At 39.4% G+C, this 26,025-nt stretch overlaps 1 protein-coding gene across 2 annotated transcripts in view; it reads right to left on the reverse strand.

Annotated features, from left to right (window-relative positions):
• Positions 1 to 24,818, reverse strand: part of OBI1 (ORC ubiquitin ligase 1) — a 43,963-nt gene extending 19,145 nt beyond the window's left edge. The window contains exons 1-5 of one of the 2 annotated variants that reach the window (XM_003257363.3): positions 24,682 to 24,818; positions 10,463 to 10,598; positions 7,714 to 7,805; positions 5,104 to 5,352; positions 1,378 to 1,466 (exon numbers count right to left, since the gene is read on the reverse strand). In XM_003257363.3, the coding sequence (XP_003257411.1) occupies positions 1,378 to 1,466; positions 5,104 to 5,352; positions 7,714 to 7,805; positions 10,463 to 10,598; positions 24,682 to 24,753 (638 nt within the window). In that variant the 5' untranslated portion in view covers positions 24,754 to 24,818. The remainder of the gene's footprint in view (positions 1 to 1,377; positions 1,467 to 5,103; positions 5,353 to 7,713; positions 7,806 to 10,462; positions 10,599 to 24,681) is intronic. The other variant, XM_003257365.3, reaches the window with a different exon arrangement.
• Positions 24,819 to 26,025: the final 1,207 nt, after the last annotated feature.

The following is a 26,025-nucleotide window of genomic DNA, read 5'->3' on the forward strand; positions in this document are numbered from 1 at the left end:
GCTTTTGCCATCTCCTGATACCACATCTGGTTTTACCAAGAGCAACATTTCCTCCTTTTCAAATGACAAGCAGAGAGCTATTTCTGGTAGGATAAATTTCCACCGTTTGCTTATTCCTGCATTGTCTTTTTCCATTAGAAAGAAATGAAGTCCAGTGGTTGGATGGGAAGAAAGTGTGGCGTTCTCACGTGCCATCCCTCAGAGAGGTTGCTGGACATTGGGGGCTATATTGTCTTCTCATTTGTCATCTTTTTTTTCTAGAAAAAGAAGAACCTTAAGTGCTGTCTGTGATCTTTTCTCCATTTGCAACCCTTAAATCCCAACTCTTTCTTAAAATATTGAACAGACAAACTGTTAAGCAGTCCAATACTTGCAAATTCTTATCTTCTGGAATGGAATAAAAACTACTCCATAAGGGAAAAATAAGATCACTTAATTGTATAGTTGTAAATCAGCAAAAAATTCAATGAACAATGTCCTAAATTCTATTTCAGATAGGCTTTTTAGTGTAATGGTTAAGAGCACAGACTCTGGGGCTGGTCTATCTAAGGTCAAATGCTATTTCTTTTTGTTGTTTTTGAGACAGAGTCTCGCTCTGTCATCCAGGCTGGAGTGCAGTGGTGTGATCTCGGCTCAATGCAACCTCTGCCTTCCAGACTCAAGTGATTCTCCTGCCTCAGCCTCCCGAGTAGCTGGGATTACAGGTGCCTGACACCACGCGCAGCTAATTTTTTTGTATTTTTAGTAGAGACGGGGTTCTGCCATGTTGCCCAGGCTGGTCTCGAACTCCTGACCTCAGACAATCTGCCCAACTCTGCCTCCCAAAGTGCTGGGATTACAAGCATGAGCCATCGCGTGCCACCCCCCGCCCCCGGTCAAATGCTATTTCTAACACTTCCACTTGTGAAGATTTAGGTAAATTAATCTCTTTATGCCTCCATTTTCTCATCTGAAATAAAGAATAATAATAGTTCTTCATTACAGGTTGTTGTATCTTGCAAAGAGAAAGAACTATATGAACATTAACTATTACTAAGACTAAGAAAATAGCTAAAGGGCATTACCTTAATCTCACTACTATGTTAGTACTATTAAACAGTTATATGTAAAACCAAGTCAATGCTCACTTGTGTTAGGTCACATTATTCACCAGATAAGAAAAAAGTACAGGCATAAAATTCCTTCTTTAAAATTAGCTTTAAACGAGACTAAAATTTTACCAACAACACGAAGTATAAACTTGACTTTTAAAGGCAAGACATTCTACCTAAATCTACATGATTAAATGAAGAGTCAAACAAAAAACAAACCCTCACAGCAGCCTAGTCTAAAATATTGACATAATCTGAAGCATTGCTCTGTGAGCAAAATACATACTTTTGAGGTGATCTGTTATCAACTTCAGCCTTCAGTCGTAAATTCTCCCTCACCAGGCCACCATTTTCCAATTTCAATTTTTTATTTGCCTAAAATAACAAATTGAAAATAAGTAAGCAAAAGCTACAATAAAAGTGCCTTGTAAAAATTACAGCATGAGCTATCTGTATTTTTTAGAGTGATAATATCAGAAAACTGAATAGTAGAACATGGCCTTCAGAAACTTAAAATCACTACTGGGAATGACTTCAGAAACTGTGAATACTACTGAGCATTTTAAATCCATATTCCCCAAGCACTTTGCAAATCTCCTATCCAGGGAAATAAACGAAACTATGTTAGTTAGCTTAGCGTCATTAAGGGACCATACTAATGGCAAATATATGTGTGATTTTTTTCTTTTTCACATAACTGAATACTCTAGGCAAGGTAACATTATACCACATGCAATATCAGCAAACTAATGCTGAAGAGTTAATTCTTGAGCTTTGAAATTGATTTCTGGGGTGCTGTTTAAAAATATTTTTTTCTAGTGATAACAAATCTAATATGATTTAACCACTTGATTTTTTTTTCTTCAAAAAGGCTTTTCCAAAGTTCTGGCTCACAACTTCTAGGGCCCTCAAAATTGGATCTATCTATCTATCTATCTATCTATCTATCTATCTATCTATATTTTTTGAAAGAGTCTTGCTCAGTTGCCCAGGCTGGAGTGTAGTGGTGTGATCTTGGCTCACTGCAACCTCCACCTCCAGGGTTCAGGTGATTCTCCTGTCTCAGCCTCCCGAGGAGCTGGGACTACAGGCATGTGCCACCATGCCTAGCTAATTTTTGTATTTTAAGTAGAGACGGTGTTTTGCCACAGTGGCCAGGCTGGTCTTGAACTTTTGGCCTCAAGTGATCCACCTGCCCCAGCCTCACAAAGTGTTAGGATTACAGGTATGAGCCACTTGCCAGGCCTGGATAAGTATTTTCTAATAAATTCTATGAATTGTTCTTTGATTAAAAAAAAAAAAAACCTTCCAGGTATGATTTTCTTTCTTGAATTGTATAACACCTAAAAATTACCTAACAGGTCACCAATTGCTAGAAAATCTAGAGGCTCAACACTAATTCTGGACACACTGAAAACTAGTGTGCTTAAATTTTAGAGTCTTCTTGGAAGCTACTTCCTTTAAATTCCCTACTCATTGCTTTTATGTATTACAAAGAAAAATAACACTCCCTAGACTAGAAACCAACCTCACTAACCTGGGAAAGGAAAATTATTTGACCAGAACGTTTACATTTAAAGTGAATGGGTCACAAGAATAACTGTCACCAAAAAAGGTTTAAACCGAGAAGCCTTTAAAACATATTTCAAAAATTTGGCTATTACTTTGATGAATTTCCAGAACTTCTGACTGTATTACTTACCTACCCACATAAGCTGCAGCGCAAGGATCACAGGAGAAATAAGGTATAGAACATTCTTTGGGGGCTTAAAGTCTAACTCCCTTACTTAGACCCATCCAGGTTCCCTCTGGGCTCTAGGCACCTGCTTATCTTTATGAATGCACACCAACCAGGACTGTGGAGAGTTAATTCTTTAAGTGATTGATAAACACCATTACTGCTTCTCTGAAGATATAAGGAAAGCCATTTACTTCCTCATATATGCAGACAATGAATTAAGCTCTCAAGCATAGCACCATAAGGGGAGGCACTTAGTGAATGCTTTTTGATGATGATGACAAGCTTAAATTAGAAACTCATTTGATTTCCCTTCCCCTTCCCTGCCCCCCACCACTACTGTATGGCTATATTTCAAAGTCTCTCAACAGTCCTTTGACTCTCTAATACTTCTCATTACAGGCTGGCTAGTTCCTCAACTATCAGAATCTTTTCAAGTTCAAGAGGGTTAGGTGAGTAAAAGTTATGAAGGGCAGAGTTCTGCCTATCTTTTACACCTAAAAGAATAATGAATATTTCAGCTAACTCTCCTGCATTCTCAACACTGATTGGGTAATGACACTGGCCTCATGATGGTTCAAAACTCACCCATTCCAGGTAACATCAGAAAAAAAGTCCATTTCATTCATGCTAAGTAGTCCTTTATCCTGAATCTTTTGTATTCCTGTATTTGATTATGTTGAGTATGTTATTACTCCACACTTTAGTTTTTGTCTCTGCAGTTCATGTTTTTTCATTCACTTATGTCCCAGTTTATAGCCTATTACCTACTAGCATCACTAGGCGTAGAAAATGGGCTTATTCAATATCCCAAAGAATTCTGAAGTCCCAGGGTAGCTTTGAGTATTGAATTTAACATTTGACCATTTAAAGAGCAAAGGAAAATTAACTGTGCTTTATGTATTCTTCTTTAATATCCATCCCTCATATCACCCTTATAAGCCTCATGTTCTAAGAAATATTTACTGCCAGAACTTTAAACGAAGTTTAATAACTACAAAGGAGATCATATAGTGCTTACCAATGGCTCAAGAAGAACCAGGGAAATTAAAGGGAACAAGGCAAATTGATAAATACTGTAATTTCCCAGTTGGCATTCCTTTTAGTATCCTATTGTCTTCTAACAAATCAAGGTACTAACACTGGCCATCAATACCCAAAGAAACTATGCACTTCCCCCTCCTACACACTTATAACAAACTCAGTACAATTATGTCTGTAGTTTCTTTTTTATCTAAAAGCACTAGGTTCTCTCTCCTCCACACCCTGGCCTTTACTGAGTCCAAACAACATTTATTTTATATGTGGAAGATGGCTTACATCTAAGTTGCAAGTATTTCTCTGCTACTTAACCTGAGGACCTGAGAGCCAATATACAGGGGAACTTCTTTAAAATACCATATGGAGCTCATTAATAATTTTGAGAGATAAGATTTAGCAATTTCACACGGGAATAGTATTTTAAGGAAATGCAAATAGTTGCATATGTGATTGTAGAACTGAGTACTACAAAGCCATCTCCTTTCAGCACAAGAGGACTCCACTGTGGATAAACTAGAACTCAAGCTAAAGGCTGGTCACTTGGGTCAAGATGGTGTTGTAGGAGTTGACTGGAACATCTAGTGCTGATGGCATGGATCTTATCTCTCTTTCTAGGCTGAAAAATCCTAGAGGTTTGCCTTTTTCACCATGCTGTATCTTGTTCAAAGACTAACTGAAAAAAACGAACCAGTTTCATAAATCACAACATTCTTTTGCATGAAGTAGTCTAAAGCAGCTGCTTATTGCTGTCCTGGAATTAGTCACTAAGCCTTTATTTATCTATCTACAATCTTAAAAATAAGAGAGTGGTAGCAATAGAAAAGATAAGGTCAAAACTTTTCCTTTCATTGGTGCGAAAATGGGTATGTGTTTGTTTTTAGGTACACAGGGGAAGTCGCTGATATAAGCTTAAAAAAACTATGGCAAACCACAAAGAGGACGAAACAGAAACACATCCTCTAAATTGGTATTACTCTTCTAGAAGAAGATGCAATCTTATACAGAAGCACAACAGTCTCTAATTATAGTCACACATGGAACCACCTGATATTTCTTGGCAGTTAATGACATTTAAATGAGAAAAAGTCTTCTTATTGCATATAAATGCTCATCCAGATATTCTGTCCTTTCCTCACAAATCATCTGATGAGTCAAGATAATATGGCTATTTATGCTTTTGAAGGTACTTATTTTAAAAACAACCATAATAGATTTTTAAAAACCACAGCTTACCTCCTTTAGCTTATCCACATCATCTTTCACTTTTTCATAGATTTCATTAGCTGTTCTGAGTTTTTTCTTCCACTCTGCTACAGTTTCTGGGTTAATTTTACTTGGATTATCTGTGACTAGATGTTTGTCTTCATTTTGGTTGCCCTGAACCAAGGTTAAAGGATCCAGAATAGTTTTGATCTGTGACTCCAAGCTGAGATTTTTACTCTTAAGCTCTTCTACTTCTTTCTGTAAACAATCTATTTCGTCCTGAAAAAGCATTGCATAGTCATGAGGCAGGCATAGACACTAAACACATACACACATATGCTAAACTGAAGCCAACGTGGTTTGAATTTTGTACTTAAAATTCTGTAGATACATAGATTCTTTACACATCAAAAGAGTTTTGCAGGGAGAAAGTCACATACAGTTTAAATTCTCAAAATGTGGCCTGACTGATAAAAATTGGGATTTATGTTGCCTTCATTTTAATTCAATGTTAGTTGTGATTTTTAAAAATGCCAAATCTTTGATTCTATTTAAGATATCACCCAGAAAATAAGAAAAGTCACATGAATTCCAACAGGGAAGTAGATTCCATTTGGAAAAAAAAAACTTGAGGCATATTAAACTGCTTTACTGAGGGGAATTTAAAAGTACACTGAGGGGGGCAGGGTAAAAAAAAAAAAAAAAGGTACAGTTTGTCCCCACCTCATCCCCACATCTACAGGGGATTGGTTCTAGGACCCTTAGGGATACTAAAATCCGTGGATGCTGAAGTTCCTGAAGGAAAATCGCTAGTGCTGTATTTGCATATAACCTATGTATATCTTTCCATACATTTTAAATCATCTCTAGATTATTTATAATAACTAATACAAAGTAAATGTCATACAAATAGTTGTTAAACTGCATTATTTTTATATATATTTATTTTTTTAATTTTCCATCTTAGTTGTTTGAATCCACAGATGATGAACCCTTGGATATGGTGGGCTGACTGTACAGAGTTATCAAGATGATCATGCCTGTAATCCCAGCACTTCGGGAGGCCGAGGCGGGTGGGCCAGCTGAGGTCAGGAGTTCAAGACCAGCCTGGCCAACATGATGAAACCTCGCCTCTACTAAAAATACAAAAAATTAGCTGAGTGTGGTGGCAGGCACCTGTAGTCCCAGCTACTTGAGAGGCTGAGGCAGGAGAATTGCTTGAACCCAGGAGGCGGAGGTTGCAGTGAGCCGAGATCGTGCCATTTGCACTCCAGCCTGGGTGACAGAATGAGACTCTTGTCTCAAAAAAGAAAAAGATGATCGTTAGGGTTTTGATATTTATATTTTCACTTCTATATTTGAAGTATGAGTGAAACCATCTACCATTTCCTTCTACTTTTCATTCCAGAATAATATCTGTAGTTAATTTTGAATTTTTAACTTTTCTGGATTCTGGTTCTTCAATTACTACTGTGACTATTGCAAGTATTAGCTTTCCCACTCTGGAACTGTTTATTATCTTAAAACCAGTCACTAAACATTTGGGTTAGAACTTCTTACTATGATGCCATTTATTCATCTATAATAAATATGTGGTCACCTTAAATTGAGGTTGTTAAAAATTCTCTTAGAAAATAAACTCCCAAGTAGCTCAAGTGATCTCCCAAAGGATTAATTTGTTTACTGAGTATGATAAATATTCATTATATAAAAATACATTTTAGCATTAAATGTCACACAGATAGTACTACTTACTATTTTAAATTGCAATACATTTCAACTTAAATAGCATTTTCATAAAACAAGCAAATTCATATAGGTAAGGAACACATATATGAATAAACATATATTCAATCATGTATTTATGCCCCACTGCATTCCAAAAATTTTTGAGGCAGTCGAGGCACCTTCCCTGTATACAGTTAAACTGAAAGATATTTTGAGTCAAGAGGGGATCGATAATATCTCCTTCTTCAGTCAACATAAAATGACAACTGGGCTTAATGTGTACTATTCAAAAGTTTATGTATTCTATTAGCATGAATTTATTTGTAAAAATAGCATCACCATGTCCAATCATCCTGTTCATTCACCTCTAGACAATAATTAGGAAATAGCATGTTTCACACTAAAATCTCTGTGCTGGCAGTTGACATAAGGTATAGTATTTACTTTACTAGAATTGATCAGGCTTATAATCATCAGTAACTTCATAGGCAGAAGCAACTGATGACTGCAGAGGTCGGACTGGCTTTCACAAGGAGATTTCCTTTTTCTCCCAACTTGTTGAGGAAGCAAATACAAAATGACATGTCTGTAGCGGTACAAAATGACATGTCTGTAGAGGTACAAATTTTAACTTAAAAAAAAAAAAGAAATGCTTCCATCTGTTTCTTTTTTCTGGAATCCCATTCCCCCTTTCCTTGGTACTTGAAGAAAAAAAATAAAACAAAAAACTCTTTCCTCAATTTATAACATGAAAGGAAAAAAGAAAAAGAATTTATCAAACAATTTCTTTTTATAGGCTTTTAAAACAAAGTTTCATTGGATATTTACTCTAAGAAGTCTGGGGACTGAGGTAGGTCAGTTTTTACCTTGAATTCACTACTAACAAAATTTTAAACTTTGATTATTGTTTACCTCATATTCTTTGTGTAGTAATTCAAGTCTAGTTTTCCGAAGATGCTTCCTGACTGTATGGCTTAGCATAGGTTCACTTTCACTTGTTCCTCCTGTAGGAAAAAAAAAAAAAAAAATCCTAATTTTTCATTCTGATTCGGCAAGAATGAAAATGATCCTTTTTCGTATTTTTTATATAGCTTCCCAGCTTCATATCTACCCTTCCCCTTATGTACACACTTGGGGCTAACATTTAGGCCTTTTCTCTATCCTAATCTTGAGGAAAAAAAAATATGTCAAATAACACCATAAGAAATACCTTCAGTAATACATCACATTGTGTTTACATATCTATATATCTTATCACAGCAAACTCAGTGGAGGAAAGGGCTATATATTATCACATTTGGACTATTTCAAATTCTGAAAACTAGACTATATTTAAATAATAAAACCAATTATTACATTTACATTTAACCAACAGATTATATAAAAATGTATTACAGGCTGGGTGCGGTGGCTCACGCCTGTAATCCCAGCACTTTAGGAGGCCAAGGCGGGCGGATCATGAGGCCAGGAGATCAAGACCATCCTGGCTACAGTGAAACCTCATCTCTACTAAAAATACAAACAAACAAACAAAATTAGCCGGGCGTGGTGGCTGGCACCCGTAGTCCCAGCTACTCAGGAGGCTGAGGCAGGAGAATGGCATGAATGCGGGAGGCGGAGTTTGCAGTGAGCCGAGATTGCGCCACTGCATTCCAGCCTGGGCGACAAAGCGAGACTGTCTCAAAAAAAAAAAAAAAAAAAGAAAAAAGTATTACTGCTATATACCTATGTATATAGATTAATGTGTCTTTTCACAGATTCTAACAGCCTAGTTGTAAGTCATGGCATTAACTGCATGTCATGACTTGTTACAAATGCACTCACAATGATTCTTCCTGAGAGCTCTTCACTGATGCTCTGGTTACCTTCTTTGTACTTCTTAGCATTATAATAATAGCAAAGGTATTTTACAGATGTTCTTTTTCAGGATGTTCTATCAAAATGCAAAAATGGATGAACTATTTTCCTTGAGAGAATTTATGAAATATCACTTAGGTATGAATGAATAAAGGATATGGGATGAGAAGAAAAGCTGGGGGAAAATATTCAAATCATCAAAGCTCATATTCTGCAAGAAAAGACTTGACTCCTTGGTGAAATTCAGCAGGTATAAAAAAAAAACAGATAGAGGTTAACCCCGTAGCATGCAACACAGCAGAGAACTAGTCCTCTACCAGACTTCACCCAGGTACCAAGAGCCAACTCTGATTGCTCCTTCAGATCTCTTATTTCCTAAGTCCTACTAGTACTTCTTTAGCTCTGTAGCATATATATTCCTTTCTATTTCCTTTGTAAAAATCTTGGCTGGGCACAGTGGCTCACGCCTGTAATTCCCAGCACTTTGGGAGGCTGAGGCGGGCAGATTACCTGAGGTCGGGAGTTCAAGACCAGCCTGACCAACATGGAGAAACCCCGTCTCTACTAAAAATACAAAATTAGCTGAGCGTGGTGATGCGTGCCTATAATCCCAGCTACTCGGGAGGCTGAGGGAGGAGAATCGCTTGAACTCAGGAGGCAGAGGTTGCGGTGAGCCGAGAACGTGCCACTGCACTCCAGCCTGGGCAACAAGAGCGAAACTCTGTCTCAAAAAAAAAAAAAATCTTATTTAAGTCCATTTTCCCTAACTTGGGACTATTACAATGACTTCTTAAGTTTTCTGAAAAATGTTTTCTATAGTTGGCTAATTATAGATTCACTTTCAAGTTTTCCTATAGCAAAAATAAGTAGAAATCATTTTAATTTTTACAACCTAAAATAAATAACTTACATGAGTAGAATAAAAACCAAACTCTAAAAAGGCTCTTTAGAAGTTTTCCTTTTCAAGGATCCTCTAGTTCAAGTTTTACTGCTCCCCCGCCCCACCAAATATTAATGGGGCATGGAATTTGTTTTTTACCCTTAATCCAAACTTACATTTTCTATCACCTAGGCAAAAGCCTCCTACCAGACCTACTCACATCCTGTCTACTCCTATAGTCCAACCTATGTATTACCACATGAGTAATATTCGTAAAGCACATTTTGGATCATACCACTCCCTTGCTCAAAACCATCATGCCCAATTCACCCTTCTTCTTAGTCCTAGAGCAAGTCCCTGATTTAGCTGTCATTCAAGGTTCTCTGCACTAAAGTCTCAATTTACCTTTTGTCTTATTTCAGTAGTCAGACCCAAAGTAGACTACTGATCATTTCTGAAAACATGCTCTGTGTTTTCCTGTATCTAAACTTTAGTTCATGCTATTCTTCCTGCAGGAAATGCCCTCCTTAATTTTCACCACTGAAATGTTATCCATCCTTAAATTTAAATGTCCAGCTTAAAGGCCACCTACTTTATGAAGCCCTTCTCAGCGTTCTTAGCTGAAGTTTCTTGCCTGAACTCTCTGGGGTTTTTTGGGGGCCCTTAGCACTTGCTGCTTTTCTTTTGGTTCAGTTGCTACGAAAATGTAACTTCCGTGAGGCTCTCAGGGTTATTCCTCTTAGCACCTCTCAGTGCCTGTGCCCCAGTTGCTCCACATATACATTACACAAATTACTCATCCACTCAGTATTATGTTGGCCAAATAGCATCATTGAAAATAGTCTATTTCAGTCTTCCCCAAAATACACATTATTTGGAGATTGTTTCAACCTATTCCTATGCATATATAAAACAGGCCCTTACCTATAATTTCTTTGCAAGGATTTTCAGGAGTGATGGGGACTCTGCAAGCTGGACACTGGCTATTATTCTTCAGCCACAAATCAATACAAATCGAACAAAATACATGGTTGTTGATGCATATGACAGGCTGACGTACCTTTGAAAAAAAAACATCACTTTTAGTACAGGACAACAGTCATAATTAGAAGATCAAATGGTTTAGTTTAGAGCAAACTGCTTCTCTAGATTATAGCAGAGTAGGTGTTTAGGAAGGGATATCTAGGGCTTTTAAAAACACTGCTTCTGTTGGTCACTTTTCTTTTTACACATGTTTAACAGAGATACTAGCTGAGATACTGGATCATGGAGACTGAAGCTTTTGACATACAAAATGCTTTATTTTGTACCTACAGCACAGAATTCATGCCAAAAAGAAAATGCTTTTTGTTCCACTAAGGCTGGGACAATTTTGCTCAAACTCTTCTATTTTAGCATTATAGAACAGCAGGATTAGGTTTTTGAAAATATCATTTAGCACAATCATCCATCTGATGCCCGAATCCTTTTCTCAATTCATTCCACTGTGTTACAGAGTAACAGCAACTATTAAGTATTGTATTGATATTTTACTAGAAATTCCCCAAAACCAAACAGTAATGAAAGCTAAAACAACCCAAAAGGCATGAGCTTCTCTCTCAAGTAGTTTATAATCTAAACAGCAAACAATGCAGACAGAATTACTGAGATACACCAAATACACAAATCTTTGACTCCAGACTCCATTTAAACAAGCACAAATAATACCTTACATTTATAGCCCCCTTTTCTTTTTTTTTTTTTTTGAGATGGAGTCTCGCTCTGTTACCCAGGCTGGAGTACAGTGGCACCATCTAGGCTCACTGCAACCTCTGCCTCCTGGGTTCAAGCAATTCTCCTGTCTCAGCCTCCCGAGTAGCTGGGACTACAGGCACCTGCCACCACGCCAGCTCATTTTTCTATTTTTAGTAGAGATGGGGTTTCACCAAATTGGTCAGGCTGGTCTCAAACTCTTGACCTCAGGTGATCCGCCCACCTTGGCCTCCCAAAGTGCTGGGATTACAGGCGTGAGCCACCGCGCCTGGCCTGTAGTCATGTTTTACAAACGGCTTTCACATGCATCTTTCACTGCCCCAACCCTTTTCCATCTCCCTTTTTAAAAATAACACAACTTGGTGAGGTAAACAGGGTAATATGCTTTACAAATAAGAAAACAAAGGCATGAAGAAATTAGGTAGCTTGCTCAGGGTTAACTGGGTGTGTTGACTGTTTGTAGTTGTTTTATCAGGAGGAAGAAAGAAAAGAGAAGCTGCTGTGGTTTTCTCCACAGCATTTACATTACCTGATATTATACGTGTGTTTACATATTTATTGTCTATCTCCCTTATCAGAATGGAAACTCTATGAGAGCAAGAACTTCTTTACTCTCATTCATAACTAAACCTTTAGTGCCTAGAAGATAGCTTGGTACTTAGCAGGTACTCAACAAAGGTTTGTTGAATGATTAACTGCTATTAAGATTGTATCAACATTCAACTAGTTGGGAAAGTTGTCAGAAGGAAATGATTAATATTTTTTTTCAAATAGCACAAATTTAACAATACAAACAAAAACGGCACAGAAAAATTTAGTCTTTCACTTGATTTACATGGTATCTTCACGGTGGGACTCAAAACATTTCATAGCCATTTTCAATATTTCCCTAATAGTAATTACAGTATAGAACCCTTCCGCACTAGGAACTGGAAGACTAGGTCAAGGGAAAACAGAGTAAGTACAGGGAGAATGAAGAGGCAGAACCACCACAAACCACTTTTCTCGGAGAAAATGCTTGTGCTACTCTATGACTGCCTTAAAAGGATACTACTGAGTATTCATTAATTTAAAATGGGCCCCCACCTCTCAAAGAAATAATAGATGCATGGCTATTCATGACTGTAGGGAAAAGAGAGATCAGACTGTTACTGTGTCTATGTAGAAAAGGAAGACATAAGAAACTTCATTTTGACCTGTACCCTGAACAATTGCTTTGCCCTGAGATGCTGTTAATCTGTAACTTTTCCCCAACTTTGCTCACAGAAACATGTGTTGCATGGAATCAAGGTTTAAGGGATCTAGGGCTGTGCAGGATGTGCCTTGTTAATAAAATGTTTACAGGCAGTATGCTTGATAAAAGTCATCACCATTCTCCATTCTCGAGTAACCAGGGGCACAATGCACTGTGGAAAGCCGCAGGGACCTCTCCCCAGGAAAGCTGGGTATTGTCCAAGGTTTCTCCCTATGTGATAGCCTGAGATATGGCCTCCTGAGATGGGAAAGATCTGACCGTCCCCCAGCCCGACACCCGTGAAGGGTCTGTGCTGAGGAGGATTAGTAAAAGAGGAAGGCCCCTTGCAGTTGAGATAAGAGGAAGGCCTCTGTCTCCTGCCTGCCCCTAGGAATGGAATGTCTTGGTATAAAACCTGACTGTACATTTGTTCAGTTCCGAAATAGGAGAAAAGCCGCCCTGTGGCGGGAGGTGAGACATGTTGGCAGCAATGCTGCTGTTACTCTTTACTCCACTGAGATGTTTGGGTGGAGAGAAGCATAAATCCGGCCTAGGTGCACATCCGGGCATAGTATCTTCCCTTGAACTTATTTATGACACAGATTCCTTTGCTTACATGTTTTCTTGCTGACCTTCTCCCCACTATCACCCTGCTCTCCTACTGCATTCCTCTTGCTGAGATAGTAAAACAGTAATCAATAAATACTGAGGGAACTCAGAGACCGGTGCTGGTGCACGTCCTCCGTATGCTGAGCACTGGTCTCCTGGGCCCACTGTTCTTTCTCTATCCTTTGTCTCTGTGTCTTATTTCTTTTCTCAGTCTCTCGTCCTACCTGATGAGAAATACCCACAGGTGTGGAGGGCCTGGCCCACTTCAATGATGGGCAGGTAATCATTTGAGTCTCATTACAAAGAGCTCTCTGGTCTCAGTCTGGCTTTCTGAACATTCTGGATCTCCCTTGATTATGAACACTACCCCAAGAAAACTAAACAAAGATAATTTGGAATAGATTTAAACTTCTTGGAGAAACTTAATTCTAATCATTCATTTCAACTGGTTTGACAAGATTCATTAAAAAAAAAAAAATCATGAACCATAGTGTTTCAAAGTCTTCTCCCAAAGTGGTCCTACCAGCAGCCAGGAGTGAACGCTTATCTATAAAGTATTCCTGGTCATAGTCTCAAATGGCAGACAAACCTGAACTTTCTTTGCAGGTTCTATATTTTTCTTAAAAATTCATGTGATTTGCAAGTCCAGACCATAATATATTCAGATACGTTTTAATTTCATCTTTATGTCATGAAATATTTTAAGAGCACAAAAATCCCAAACCAAGAAGATACTGCCTTATCTATCCTGTAACTTCCCCCGAACACACACACACACACACACACACACACACACACACACACACACACATCATATCCCTGCAATATTCCTAGAAGTACTATATGCCCCCAAATTAGGAAGCTCAGGTAAAAAAGGAAGTTATCTACTGGTATCTACTTTTATAGTAAGTTACTTTTTATAAGTTATGAACTTATCTGAAAATGGATAAAAGCCAATGCTCAAGACATAAAAGTGTGCACATTATATGAGACAATTCAAGATGCTCTGCCAATCTTTCCATAAAAAAAAACACATTTAAAAGCAATCAGTAGGTCGGGCACGGTGCTCACTCCTATAATTCCAGCACTTTGGGAGGCCGAGGTGGGCTGATCACCTGAGGTCGGGAGTTTGAGATTAGCCTGGCCAACATGGAGAAACCCCATCTCTACTAAAAATACAAAATCAGCAGGTCGTGGTGGCATGTGCCTGTAATCCCAGCTACTTGGGAGGCTGAGGCAGGAGAATCACTTGAACCTGGGAGGCAGAGGTTGCAGTGAGCTGAGATCATGCCATTGCACTCCAGCCTGGGCAACAAGAGCGAAACGTCATCTCAAAAAAAAAAAAAAAAAAAAAAAAAGGAATCAGTATTTTTCATGTATTTGCTCCCACAACAAAGGTTAAATATTATCTCCCCAACCTATGAAGTGGTTTTGAGCAACTCTGTAGTTGGTGTTATCTTATACTGAAGTGGCAAAGACAAGAAAAGTAGCTTTCGCACAAGGTAAAAATTAAGAATTCTGTTTTAGCCATGCTAAACTTGTGACGCTAAGCCCATTTTTAAGTCGACAAGTTCAGCAAGGCAGGTTTTGAGTCACTGCCATAAAACATATGAGCATATAAAGCCATAGGACTAGAGGAGATCCCATGAATGGACAAAACAGCTGGAAAGAAGAAGGCACTCCAGCAAGCAAAGGAAGAGGAAGAGCAACCAGCAGAGGCAACTGACAAGGAGGGGTCCTGTGATGTAGGAAAGAATATGATATCACAGAAGTCAAGGCAAGAAAGTTTTTCAAGAGAGTGGTGTCGGCCAGATAAGTAAAACATTGATGAGAGATTGAGTTTGATGTGCAGTGAGATGTGACTATGGGATTTAACTGCTTGGAAGTCACTGTGATCAGTTCCCGACAAGCACTGTTTCAGCAAATGTTGAGGATGGAAACCTGACTGGAGGTTGAGAGACAATGAAAGATGAAGAAGTGAAGACAGAAAACACAGACAATTCTTTCATGTTTGCTGTAAAGGACAGAGCATAAAAATGAGACGACGGTTAGGAATGCCAATGGGAATGATAAAGAGAGGATATTAGTGATGGAGGAAGAGTGATGGGAGTATTACAGCAATAGGCAACAAAGTCCCTAAGAAGTCAAGAGGGGAAAGGGATCCAAAGCACAAAAGGAGATTTTGGCTTATACAGGAGTGAGGGTTTGTCTTCTTTTACAACAGAAGGGAAAATAGGGGGTGTGTGAACAAATACAAAGGGGTTGGAAGATCTGTGGATGGAAAAATGAGGAAATTCATGTTCCAACTATCTCAGCTGCTTATCTTTTGTCATCGAATATGAGGTGAAGTTATCAGCTGAAAACGAGAAGGGAAGTGGGTTACAGATTTGAGAAAACAGGAGAACAAAGCAGTAATTTTGAAAAGTGAGAAAGCAAATTTACTAGGGATATGTAGCAGATTGCTATATACTGTTAAGTTCCTTTTCCAGGTCTGTGGTTTCTAATGCAAAGTAAGATTAATTAACGTAGGTGTGTATTTTTCTTGTCAATATTTAGCTGTGGAGACTCAGGCAGGAAGTAGATGAGTAGTTTGGTTTACCCAGAGTTGGGGTTTTGCCAAGGAGGAAGAGACAGGGACTGATGATAACAAATGACCACGAATAATAAGGGAAACAAGTACATAAGTGGTAATGATGACAGTGAAAAAGTGATAGGGTCAACAAAAATGTCTCGGTAAAGGTTGAAGTAATGGTACAGAATAAGTATGATAGAAACAGGATTAGAGAGTGGGATGCTTATAGTCAAGATACTAAAGGTGGTATAACTGCTTTCTCTAATGTTTTGTTTTGGGCCATCTTATCTGATGTGTTCTATTTTCTCTCTCAATCTCATGTGTCACATGGCATTAACATCTATTCTATGCTGACAACTCCCAAGTCTCCCTCTGTAACTGGACCTCAGTAAGTGGCAGAGCTTAGGCTCTGACAGACAAACCTGGGGCCAACTCCAGTTCTGCCATTTATTGAGCAGTCTGACCTTGGGTAAGCCCTTTAGCTACCGTGGGCATCAGTTTCTGCCTCTGAAAACTGTGACTTAACCTAGCAACCTTTTCATTCAGGTTTAAGATAATATAATGGATGTCAGCACAGACACTTCTACATAGCAATCCCTAAAAAAAAAAAAAAAAAAAAAACAAGGTAATATTACTATATCCAAGTGCCTAGGAGCCAACTACATATAAGGTTCCTGCAGCTGCCTCAACCATAACATGTCCAAAATCAAACTTGGCCTCCACTACACATTTGCTCCTCTTACTGCACACCCTCCCATCTAAGTTAATGAGATCACTACTTCTCCACTTGAGCTACAACAGAGCTATCTCTGAATCACTCTTTTTACTTATCCTCACCATCCAAACTGTCACCAGACGCTGGTATTATACATTAAGTCTAAGAAGCCACAGATTTGAAGACTCACCAATATTTTATGTATCACTAAGAATGAAAAACTGTCAATTACAATTGTTAAGATACAACCAGATTCCAGAGATGTTATAATTTGAAGAAAAAAAAACATGTACATCTCAAAATAGTCAAAACATGACAAATCTACCTCCAAAGATTCTTTCACCTCTCATCTATCCTTTCCTTTGCATCTTCACCCCAATGAATTTAAGGTTCTCATTCTTTTATCTTTGATCTACTGCAATGACCACCTCCCAAGCTTCCAAATGTTCATTTCAGTACACCTTTCACAATGATGCCAGAGCTACCTTCCTAAAATATGAATAAGCAGCTTTCACTCCTCTCCTACAAAACAGTAATGATTTTTTTCCTGCTCACAGTTCGAGGTATAGCCTTCAAAGAACATAATCTAATTCTTAAACAGCCATTTCCCTTGATCTACCATTTCAATATTTGACACAATGCACACTTCAACCTCATAGGTCTACTTATGTTCACCAATAAGAATATGAACATTGGGGGCTCCCTGTTTATGGGGCTCCCTATTTATGGAGCTCCCATTTCTCGGCTTGATGTACCCTCCTGGTCTCTCCATCCTCTTGACAGTAATAATAATAAAAAAAATTCCTTCCCTCCTTTTAAGATGCAAATAAAATGCCACCTCCTCTGCAAGCCCTTCACTAATCTTTTTCAGAATTAACCAAGTCTTTGATAGGGCACTCTCTGTTCATTTATTTAATGTTCACCTCTTTCTGCATTGTGCTGTACTTAAAAACTGCTTACATTCTGTCTTCCTTATTAGATTTCAGGCTCACTGACAATAGGGTGAGTGTCCTTCTCATCTCTAACAACAACTGTAAGATTAATAAAAGTGAATTTTGATGTACTATAATGAAAGGCTGAGACAATCCTAAAAGTGCTTCAAGCAGCAAAAGGTCAACAGCCACTATCAAACTGTAAAAAAGCAAAAGTTTAACCTCCCCATTTAATATGCCAAAACGATACGGAACCACCACCACAGGCTGACTGCTTGGCTCTGTCTGGTAAGAGTCATTAACAATGTCACCCACAGGAAAATTTTCTGCACTGTTGGATACCTGGTATTATCACCACCTTTGTGTTGGGACGATTTCTGAAACAGGTGACTAATTCATTTCTTTGGAAATGATTATTGGAATGAGTATTTATCAGATGATGATTTCTAGACAACGGAATCAATGAATTTACCTTAGGAGAACAGAAATTTCTAAAGAACTACTAAAACAAGTTACTTGTTATATATTTGACTGTAATCTGTGGTAGCAAAACACAAAGAATCTAGCACCCATCCTCTTCTACCCAGATCCTGCTCTGGGTAGAACAAAACACACACATAATTTTCTTTAATAAGATCTTCCCAAGACAATAAAAAAAAAGGTCATCATTTGTCACATTATTAGACTTTCTATCCAATTTACTCTCAAATGAGACCTGTGGCAATAAAACAGTACTCATGAAATACAAATGCAAGACAAAAAAATGGCAATGGTAAGTAACATACAATTCCAAACTCATCTGGAGTAAGCATATTAAAGTGGTATCCTAGGGAGTGGTCCCCAACCTTTTTGGCACTAGGGACTGGTTTCGTGGAAGACAATTTTTCCACAGACTGGGGGGTTCCACCTCAGAACATCAGGCATTAGAATCTCATAAGGAGCACACAATCTATATCCCTTGCATGCACAGTTCACATTTGGGTTCATACTCCTATGAGAATCTAATGCTGCCTCTGATCTGACAGGAGGCGGAGGTCAGGTGGTAATGCTATCTCACTCCCTGCTCGCCTTCTGCTGCACAGTCCTGGTTCCTGATGGGCCACTGACTGACCAGTACCAGACCGAGACTGGAGACTCTTGCCCTAGGGTATATCCCCCAGGTGTAAAGGATTGGCTCTTCTTACTGGAATGGGCCTGAGGGGGGGCAGTTCTTGGGGCAGATATATTAACCTTACAATCTGTTACTCTGATATTTCATTTCTTTTAAAGATGTTCCAGTCTTAAGAGAGTCCACTCTACCACCAAATCCCCTTTCTTAAAAAAGCAAGTATACTTGGGCAGAGACATGCCTAAGGCTGTTGTTCATTAATATCCATATCATCCTAGACTCACCTACTAGGAGTTATACGTTGGCTTCAAACAGCGTTTCTCAACTTTGACATTACTAGCATTTTGGACTGAAGGAATTTTTGTTTTAGGCGGTTCCCTGCATATTATAGGATGTCTGGCTAGCAGCATCCCTGGGCTCTACCCACTAGATGCCAGTAGCAGCCCCTTGAAAACAATGAGAAATGTCTCCACACACTGCCCCATGTCCCTGGGGGACAAAATCTACCTCCACCTAGTTGAGAACCACTAGTATGGGATATTCAAAGGAATCTTACTAATAAGCTAGTGGGGCTGTTGGTATCAAATCCATTTTCAGTTGTGGAAATTGAGACTCTAAGAAATAATGATACGGGTTATAAATGGTAGAGCTAGCATTTGTACTCAATGTGATTCAACTGCAAAATCATGTGTTCTTTCAACTAAGAAACAGTTCTTTCTTCCTTGGAGCAGGATTAGTGAACAATAATCTGGGAGAAATAAATACAGGACGATGTGCCTGAAGGAAGTGAGATCCTGGACACTGATGGAGGTGATGGGAGTGAAGACGGTATTGATGAACTTTACCAACTGGTCTTGCAATAATATCTATTATAAAACCAACTCCCCTGCTCTTCTCGCATCCTCCCCTCACTAGAGACAAGAGCCAACTCTGCTTCTATAAAGAATATTATTCTTTCTTGCACCTTGTCAAAACTTTATCGGTTTCTTTAGTGAAGACCTGGAAAGACTATGAAAAGGATTAGTCTTCAGTGTAAAAATGACTATGGTAAAGGCACCACTACTTCAATATTGGGAATTTGCAAACTTTCCAAAATAAAATTCCTGGATAGCTCTTGGTTACGTTTTAAGAAATCCCTGGCTCTGGGCCAGAATTTAGGTCCCATAACTTAAGGAAAAAAAAAAAAAAACCTGTGTGAAATAAGTCACTTAATGCCTATAGAACTGGTTCCCTATTCCCATCCAGGTAAAAGGAGAGATGATATATCTCTTCTCTTCTACCTTCATCCCCACCAGAAATGCTTTAGGATAAACTGGAATTGTATTTGTCAAGTAAGTATGTCAGCTATTACATACCAACCCTGATAATTACTAGGATACATCTACGATTTTTGAATTAATTTATTATGCACTATGTAAAAATGCAATATTGTTATACTTTTCTGAAAATGACTGAATCCTTCAAACTTATTTTAAACTGGAAAAAAGAGAAAAATATAGAACTTGCAGTCCATATGGCTTTTTTCCAAAGCAAATTACTTATGACAATTATGTACAAGGCTGGTTCTTAAATCCACTCTTGGGAACTGAGAGGCAATCAGGACTCAAACATGGGCTCCATGTACTGACATGGATGACTTGCTGGTCAATCAACAGCTTCAAGTGAACAGTGATTAATGAATTTTGTCATCCTAGAGTGAGGACTCTAAGTTGCATAAGGCTTTGTCTCTAGCCCTATCTTTTCAATCATTTAAATAAACAATATGGGTGAGAAGCAGAGAGGCATCCCTGAAAGAAGGGATCCTTTTGATAGCATTCCTTATGGCAAACAGTCAGTCTATTAGAGGATACTCCAAGACACAGGAACTCTTGCATTATAAGGAAGCTGATTTCATTTCTGGTTATTTCAGCCAGAACACCTGCCCTTAATATTAAGCAGAAATCATAATTTTATGGAGCCACACAAGGCTTGAGTCCCTTCCAAATGAAAAATATTTTATTTAAAGATTCTCTATCATATCCATTCATTCCAGCACTATTCCAGTCCACCTACATTCCAATCCCAATTTCATTCTCTCCCAAATGCTTTCAAAATACTCTGGTTTATTGTTTATCTTAAAGGGTAGGACCCAAAACTGGACTCATAGTCAAATGAGAAATAACTGAATATGATACATTAATGCTGAAAAGCATTAGTTGCTTTGCACTTCTCTTGAGAATCTCCACCCTTTCATAAAACCAACTGTGGGCCACATTTGGCTTTCACTCATGGCAAAATGAATACACGGCAAATAAAAAGTATTACATGCCATAATTTGGTTTCACAGCTTGTGTCCCAATTAAAAAAATAAACCCTGGAATTATCTAGAGGTAAACTGGTTTGTAACAGCCTGGTGGCACTATCAAAATGTCACTTAACAGATACCCTGGGATAGATCATTACTACATTTCTGCTTGCTGGCCCACTAGTCTAAGAAAGAAAAAAAAAAAAAAACAGGGAAGAATAGGCAAGAAAATATGTTATACGTAAATCATCCCATGGGATGGTACCTAACTTCTTCAGGCCACACAGAGCTCCTACTTACAATATTGGCAAAGTAACTAAAAACATTATTGGGCAGAGAAAATTCACCTTTAAGACTGAAGTAGAGACAGAGGTCTAAATTTTCCAATTTTAAGTGCAAAGACAAAGCATTAACAGGTGAATACTTAGGCTCTCTCTCCTTCCTCTCCATCCCCACTGGCATCTATCTCTTCAGATTTAATGCCCTGACCTCATCTCTCCCCCTTCATGGTATCCACTTTGTGACCCTCCAGGAATAATGGTCCCTAATTCTGTTGAATAATCAGAAGAGAAGATGCTGACTGTGAGATCTGGGGACATATGGTGACAGTGGCACAAGAACGATTATCTTTAAAAAGAGCTAGGCACGAAGGACCTTAGGACCATTCTTAGAAGTGGCCAGAGATGCTCTATGTCAGGGAAGCAGAAGCGAACCTGAGGACACGCCGTTTTTAGTATCTCACAGTATAATATGTGTAGAAGGGTGAGCAGCACAATCATACTGAATTTGCTTTCACTATAAAAAAGAGACATGGAACCAGCTGAAAATTCTGGATGTACTGTGGCAATTTCCAGAACAAACAGGTCTCATTTGGTTGGGAATGCAAATCTTCATTTAGAAGTGCTCCAGCCTCACAGAGCAACTGGGAAGAACAATTACTGGAAAAGGCTGGTTTCCTCAGTTTGAGGGCTGGCCTCAATGCCTACAGTAAAAGCTAACAGTTATTAAATATTATGTGCCAGACTTTATGCTAAACTTTGTACATGCTTTCTTTAATATTTTGAAAACTGAAAGGATAGGGAGTTGATGCTATTACCATATTTCTACTGTCACAGATAAGGAAACAGGCTCAAAAGAGTTAAGTAACTTAAGCCGGGCGCAGTGGCTTACGCCTGTAATCCCAGCACTTTGGGAGGTCGAGGCGTGCAGATAACCTGAGTTCGGGAGTTCAAGACCAGCCTGACCAACATGGAGAAACCCCGTCTCTACCAAAAATACAAAATTTGCCGGGCATGGTGGCACATGCCTGTAATCCCAGCTACTCAGGAGGCTGAGGCAGGAGAATTGCTTGAACCCGGGAGGCAGAGGTTGTGGTGAGCCGAGATCGCGCCATTGCACTCTAGCCCAGGCAATAAGAGCGAAACTCCGTCTCAGATTTAAAAAAAAAAAAAAAAGAAAAGAAAAGAAAAAAGAAAAAGAAAAAAGAGTTAAGTAACTTGTAAAAGGTTATATGACTGGTAAGTGGTAGATTAGATTAGAAGCCGGCTAGCCTGAATGTAGAACTCAGGCCCTCAGTCACATCACCTTTCTGCTTCCATGGTACCTGGACGGGGGAGGGTGTGGGGGGGAAGCCTGTTTAAAAATCCTTAATTAATTAATTTTTTAAATTTTTAAATTTTTTTTTTTTTTGAGACAAACTCTCACTCTTGTCGCCCAGGCTGGAGTGCAATGGTGGGATCTCAGCTCACTGCAACCTCCGCCTCTCAGGTTCAAGCAATTCACCTGCCTCAACTGGGATTACAGGCGCCTGCCACCACACCCAGCAAATTTTGTATTTTTAGTAGCGATGGGGTTTCACCATGTTGGCCATGCTGGTCTCAAACTCCTGACCTCAGGCGATCTGCCCGCCTCCACCTCCCAAAGTGCTGGGATTACAGGTGTGAGCCACCGCGCCTGGCTTAAGTTACTTAAGTCTTTTGAGCCTGTTTCCTTATCTGTAATAGTAGAAATATGGTAATAACATCAACTCCCCATCCTTTCAGTTTTCAGAAGATTAAACAAAGCATGTGCAAAGTTTAGCATAAAGTCTGGCACATAAGATTAACACAAAAGTCTTAATCTTTTTATCTTTATCAGATTTTTATTTTAGAATAAAGTTAACCAATACAGGAAAAAAAAAACACTAAAAGTGCCTGCTGTCATGGATGAACTTAGCTGAGTGTTTTACGAAGTAATCTGAAGACAAATGGTAATAATAATAGAGGTTCAACTATGAAGACTCAAAGCCTTAGTATTCTAAAGACACAAATGATATATAGAGGTTCAACCACAGACTCTAAGCTTTAGAATTCCTATTTTTAAAATGGAAAAACCAGCCCTATCTTAAGCATTGGTATGAAGAGTAAACAAGATAATATATGCATACAAAAGCACTCTGTAGTCTGCAAATCACTATATTCTATGAGGTATCACTCTCGTTAAATACAAAAAGTATAGGTTTGGTAAATCAAACAGAACACTGTCAACACAATTGCAAAAGACAGCCTATAACTAATGGAAACTAGGTATAATGTGTACAAAATTACTTCCCAAGAATATTTTTATCAGCCTTTAAAGCCAGTGTTGGAGGAAATTAACTCAGAATTTAACACATATTTCCAGGAACTTTATGTCAGGAGCCAAATGTAGACTGTGGCAAATAGAAACATCGCTTCTTCCCTCCCCCAGCCATGCGGGCAGGCAGTAAGTAATAGCAAATGCCAGCTCAAACACCACCCTCGATGAGGCCATCCTTGATCTCTCCGAATTGATCAAGCCATCCCCAATACATGATCTCCCAGCACATTTGCTTTCATTGGCATTTCATTCTGACTGCTATCAAGAATTATCAGTTGCTTCCAATGCTGACTTTCTTCTACTTTTTGAACACAGTAAATTCACACAGAACTTCAAACACCCCAGGCAGATCGTATTGGCCGGCACTCAAATGCTTGCTCTAGAAGTTTGTATTTCTCAAGTCTAAGTCTACGGCTGTAGTTTCAGTCTGCGCTGGGGGGTAAACACACAACCTGACACACCGCAGACGTAAAAATAATTCAGGGTGGAAAAAAGTTGGTGGTTGTATCTTTCCCCTTCTTTATCTATTCGGTAAAGAAATGCTCTTTAAAACACCGAAAGTGAGGCACAAATGGAAATGAAAGAGGAGAGGAATGCATTAGAATATTCAAAGCTCCGTTTCTAATTCAGAACCACTTTCCCTACCTTGTTTCACAAACACATTAGGCACCTCTTGCATCACAAAGAGAGAGTATTCTATCTCCTGACTGACCCATTCTTGGAGTTAAAGGCCACACCTCTTATTCTAATACCCTGCAGGAGCACTTACTATTTACTTTTCAAATTAGGAATTCAGAGCAAAGGTCATCCTCAAGGCCAGGATAAAGGCAAAAGGTCTTGGAAATGGAAAAGACCCAATACATAGCACCGCAGGCCCCAGAAGATGAACACTAGTTACAAAGGACTAAGAAGCCCGATGAGGCTCCCAGGAAATGTGTTTTAATGGGCTTCACTACATGCCACGCGAGGCTGCACAGTGAAGTTAAATATCCCTGCTTTGCGTTTCTGATGGGGCCTCCTTCGAGGCCGGCGTCTTGCCAGTGTGAGGCCGCGGGCGGTGGCAGGGCCGTCTCGCCGCCCTCCCGGCAGACCACGCGCCGCTGTCACCCTCCTCCGAAAGGCGCCCAGATGAAACCATTAATCACGGTGCGCTACCCCAGTCTCCCAGGACGCGGCCTCCCATCAAGTACGCGAGTTAGCGTTTTCTCCCATCTCGACGCCTCACGCCCCTTCCCCGCCCCCGCACGAGACTGCCCTCGGCCCCGGCGAGCGACTTCATATCCAACCCCGTTTTGTAGCTGTGCCGACAATCACCCATTACCTTCCCCAAGCAAATGTGGCACGTGATGGGCAGAGTGAGCGACAATGTAACATTCTGCACGGTCTGAGCCATGGCAGCGTTCAGAATCCCGCCAACACGGAAGTCCCGCCGACCTACCGCTACTCCTTGCCAAGACTGGGCACGCGCGGGCCGGCTACGGCGGCCCGGTAGGGCCATAATCCGCCCGGAAGAGAAAACGAAAACGCGCTTTCGAAAGGAGATCTCCAAGGCATTTTCCTTTCATTAAAAAAAAAAAAAAAAAAAAAAAAAAAAAAAAAAAAAAAATTCACTGATTAGGGAGCTGCAAGATTCCTGCGAATGTGTAGGAAGGTAGTTTACTACAAGCATCGAGGATCTTGGAAAATCTAAAGGAAAGCGTAATAGTGGAGAGAGAAGAGGAAGATACGGAAAGGCGATTTTTTAAATCCCCAAATTGTTTTCGGGGATTGGATGGGGTGAAAGATGGAGAGTTTTTCGCTTAATTATTAAACCCCACACATCCGCCAACACAGCGCAATCAAAACATGAAGAGAAAAGACGTTATCTACACGTTTCAATTTTTTCAAAACAGCTTTCCACCTCTGCCAGTTGTCTTTCCACTCAAATAATATAATGTGCTTCCAGAGGGCACAATAATTCACTTCAGGAAACAGTGATTGTCTCCTTATCTGTGTCCGAGACGAGCTGGATACACTTAATCGCAGCTTTCCCTGAAAATACATTTTTACTGTGGCCTTCTCTGGGTTTTCCATCAAAAGGAGATTTAACGTTTTAACGTCTTCATTTCAGGTGCATGGTTGCATATGAAATGTACCGCTGTGTTGCTGAACCCCAAGGGAGAATTTGTGAGGTTATAAATTGCGTTTCCTACCAACAAAAAAGAAAAAAACCTAAAAGTTCCTAAATTCATCTTAAATGCAGTATAACAGATTTGGAATTTGTCTGCAACTTACTTGAAGAGAGGAAGAGCTGATGTGATAAATTATGCTAACAAGTAAAATCTGTGAGTTGAGAGATTTAAAAACAAGACCATTGGGACAACTTTTACTAATCTTTCTGAAAAAGACGCAGTATGACTTCAAGAAGCAGCCTCATGGTTAAGAGAAAGGGGTTCTGGACCTGGGCTGCTTCAGCGGAAATCCCTGCCGCCAACAACTTCCTACCTAAATGGTAGCTCCATGGCTTCAGGCAACTTTTGTTTTGTTTTTAGAGACAGGGTCTAGCTCTGTCACCACTGGGTGCCAACACAGCGACCTCCCAGGCTCAAGCGATCCCATCCGCCTGCCTCAGCCAGCCTCCCGAGTAGCTGGGATTACAGGCATGCACCACCATGCCTGGCTAATT

The sequence above is a fragment of the Nomascus leucogenys genome, chromosome 5 (genome assembly GCF_006542625.1).
Source record: "Nomascus leucogenys isolate Asia chromosome 5, Asia_NLE_v1, whole genome shotgun sequence".
NCBI classification, from domain to species: domain Eukaryota; kingdom Metazoa; phylum Chordata; class Mammalia; order Primates; family Hylobatidae; genus Nomascus; species Nomascus leucogenys.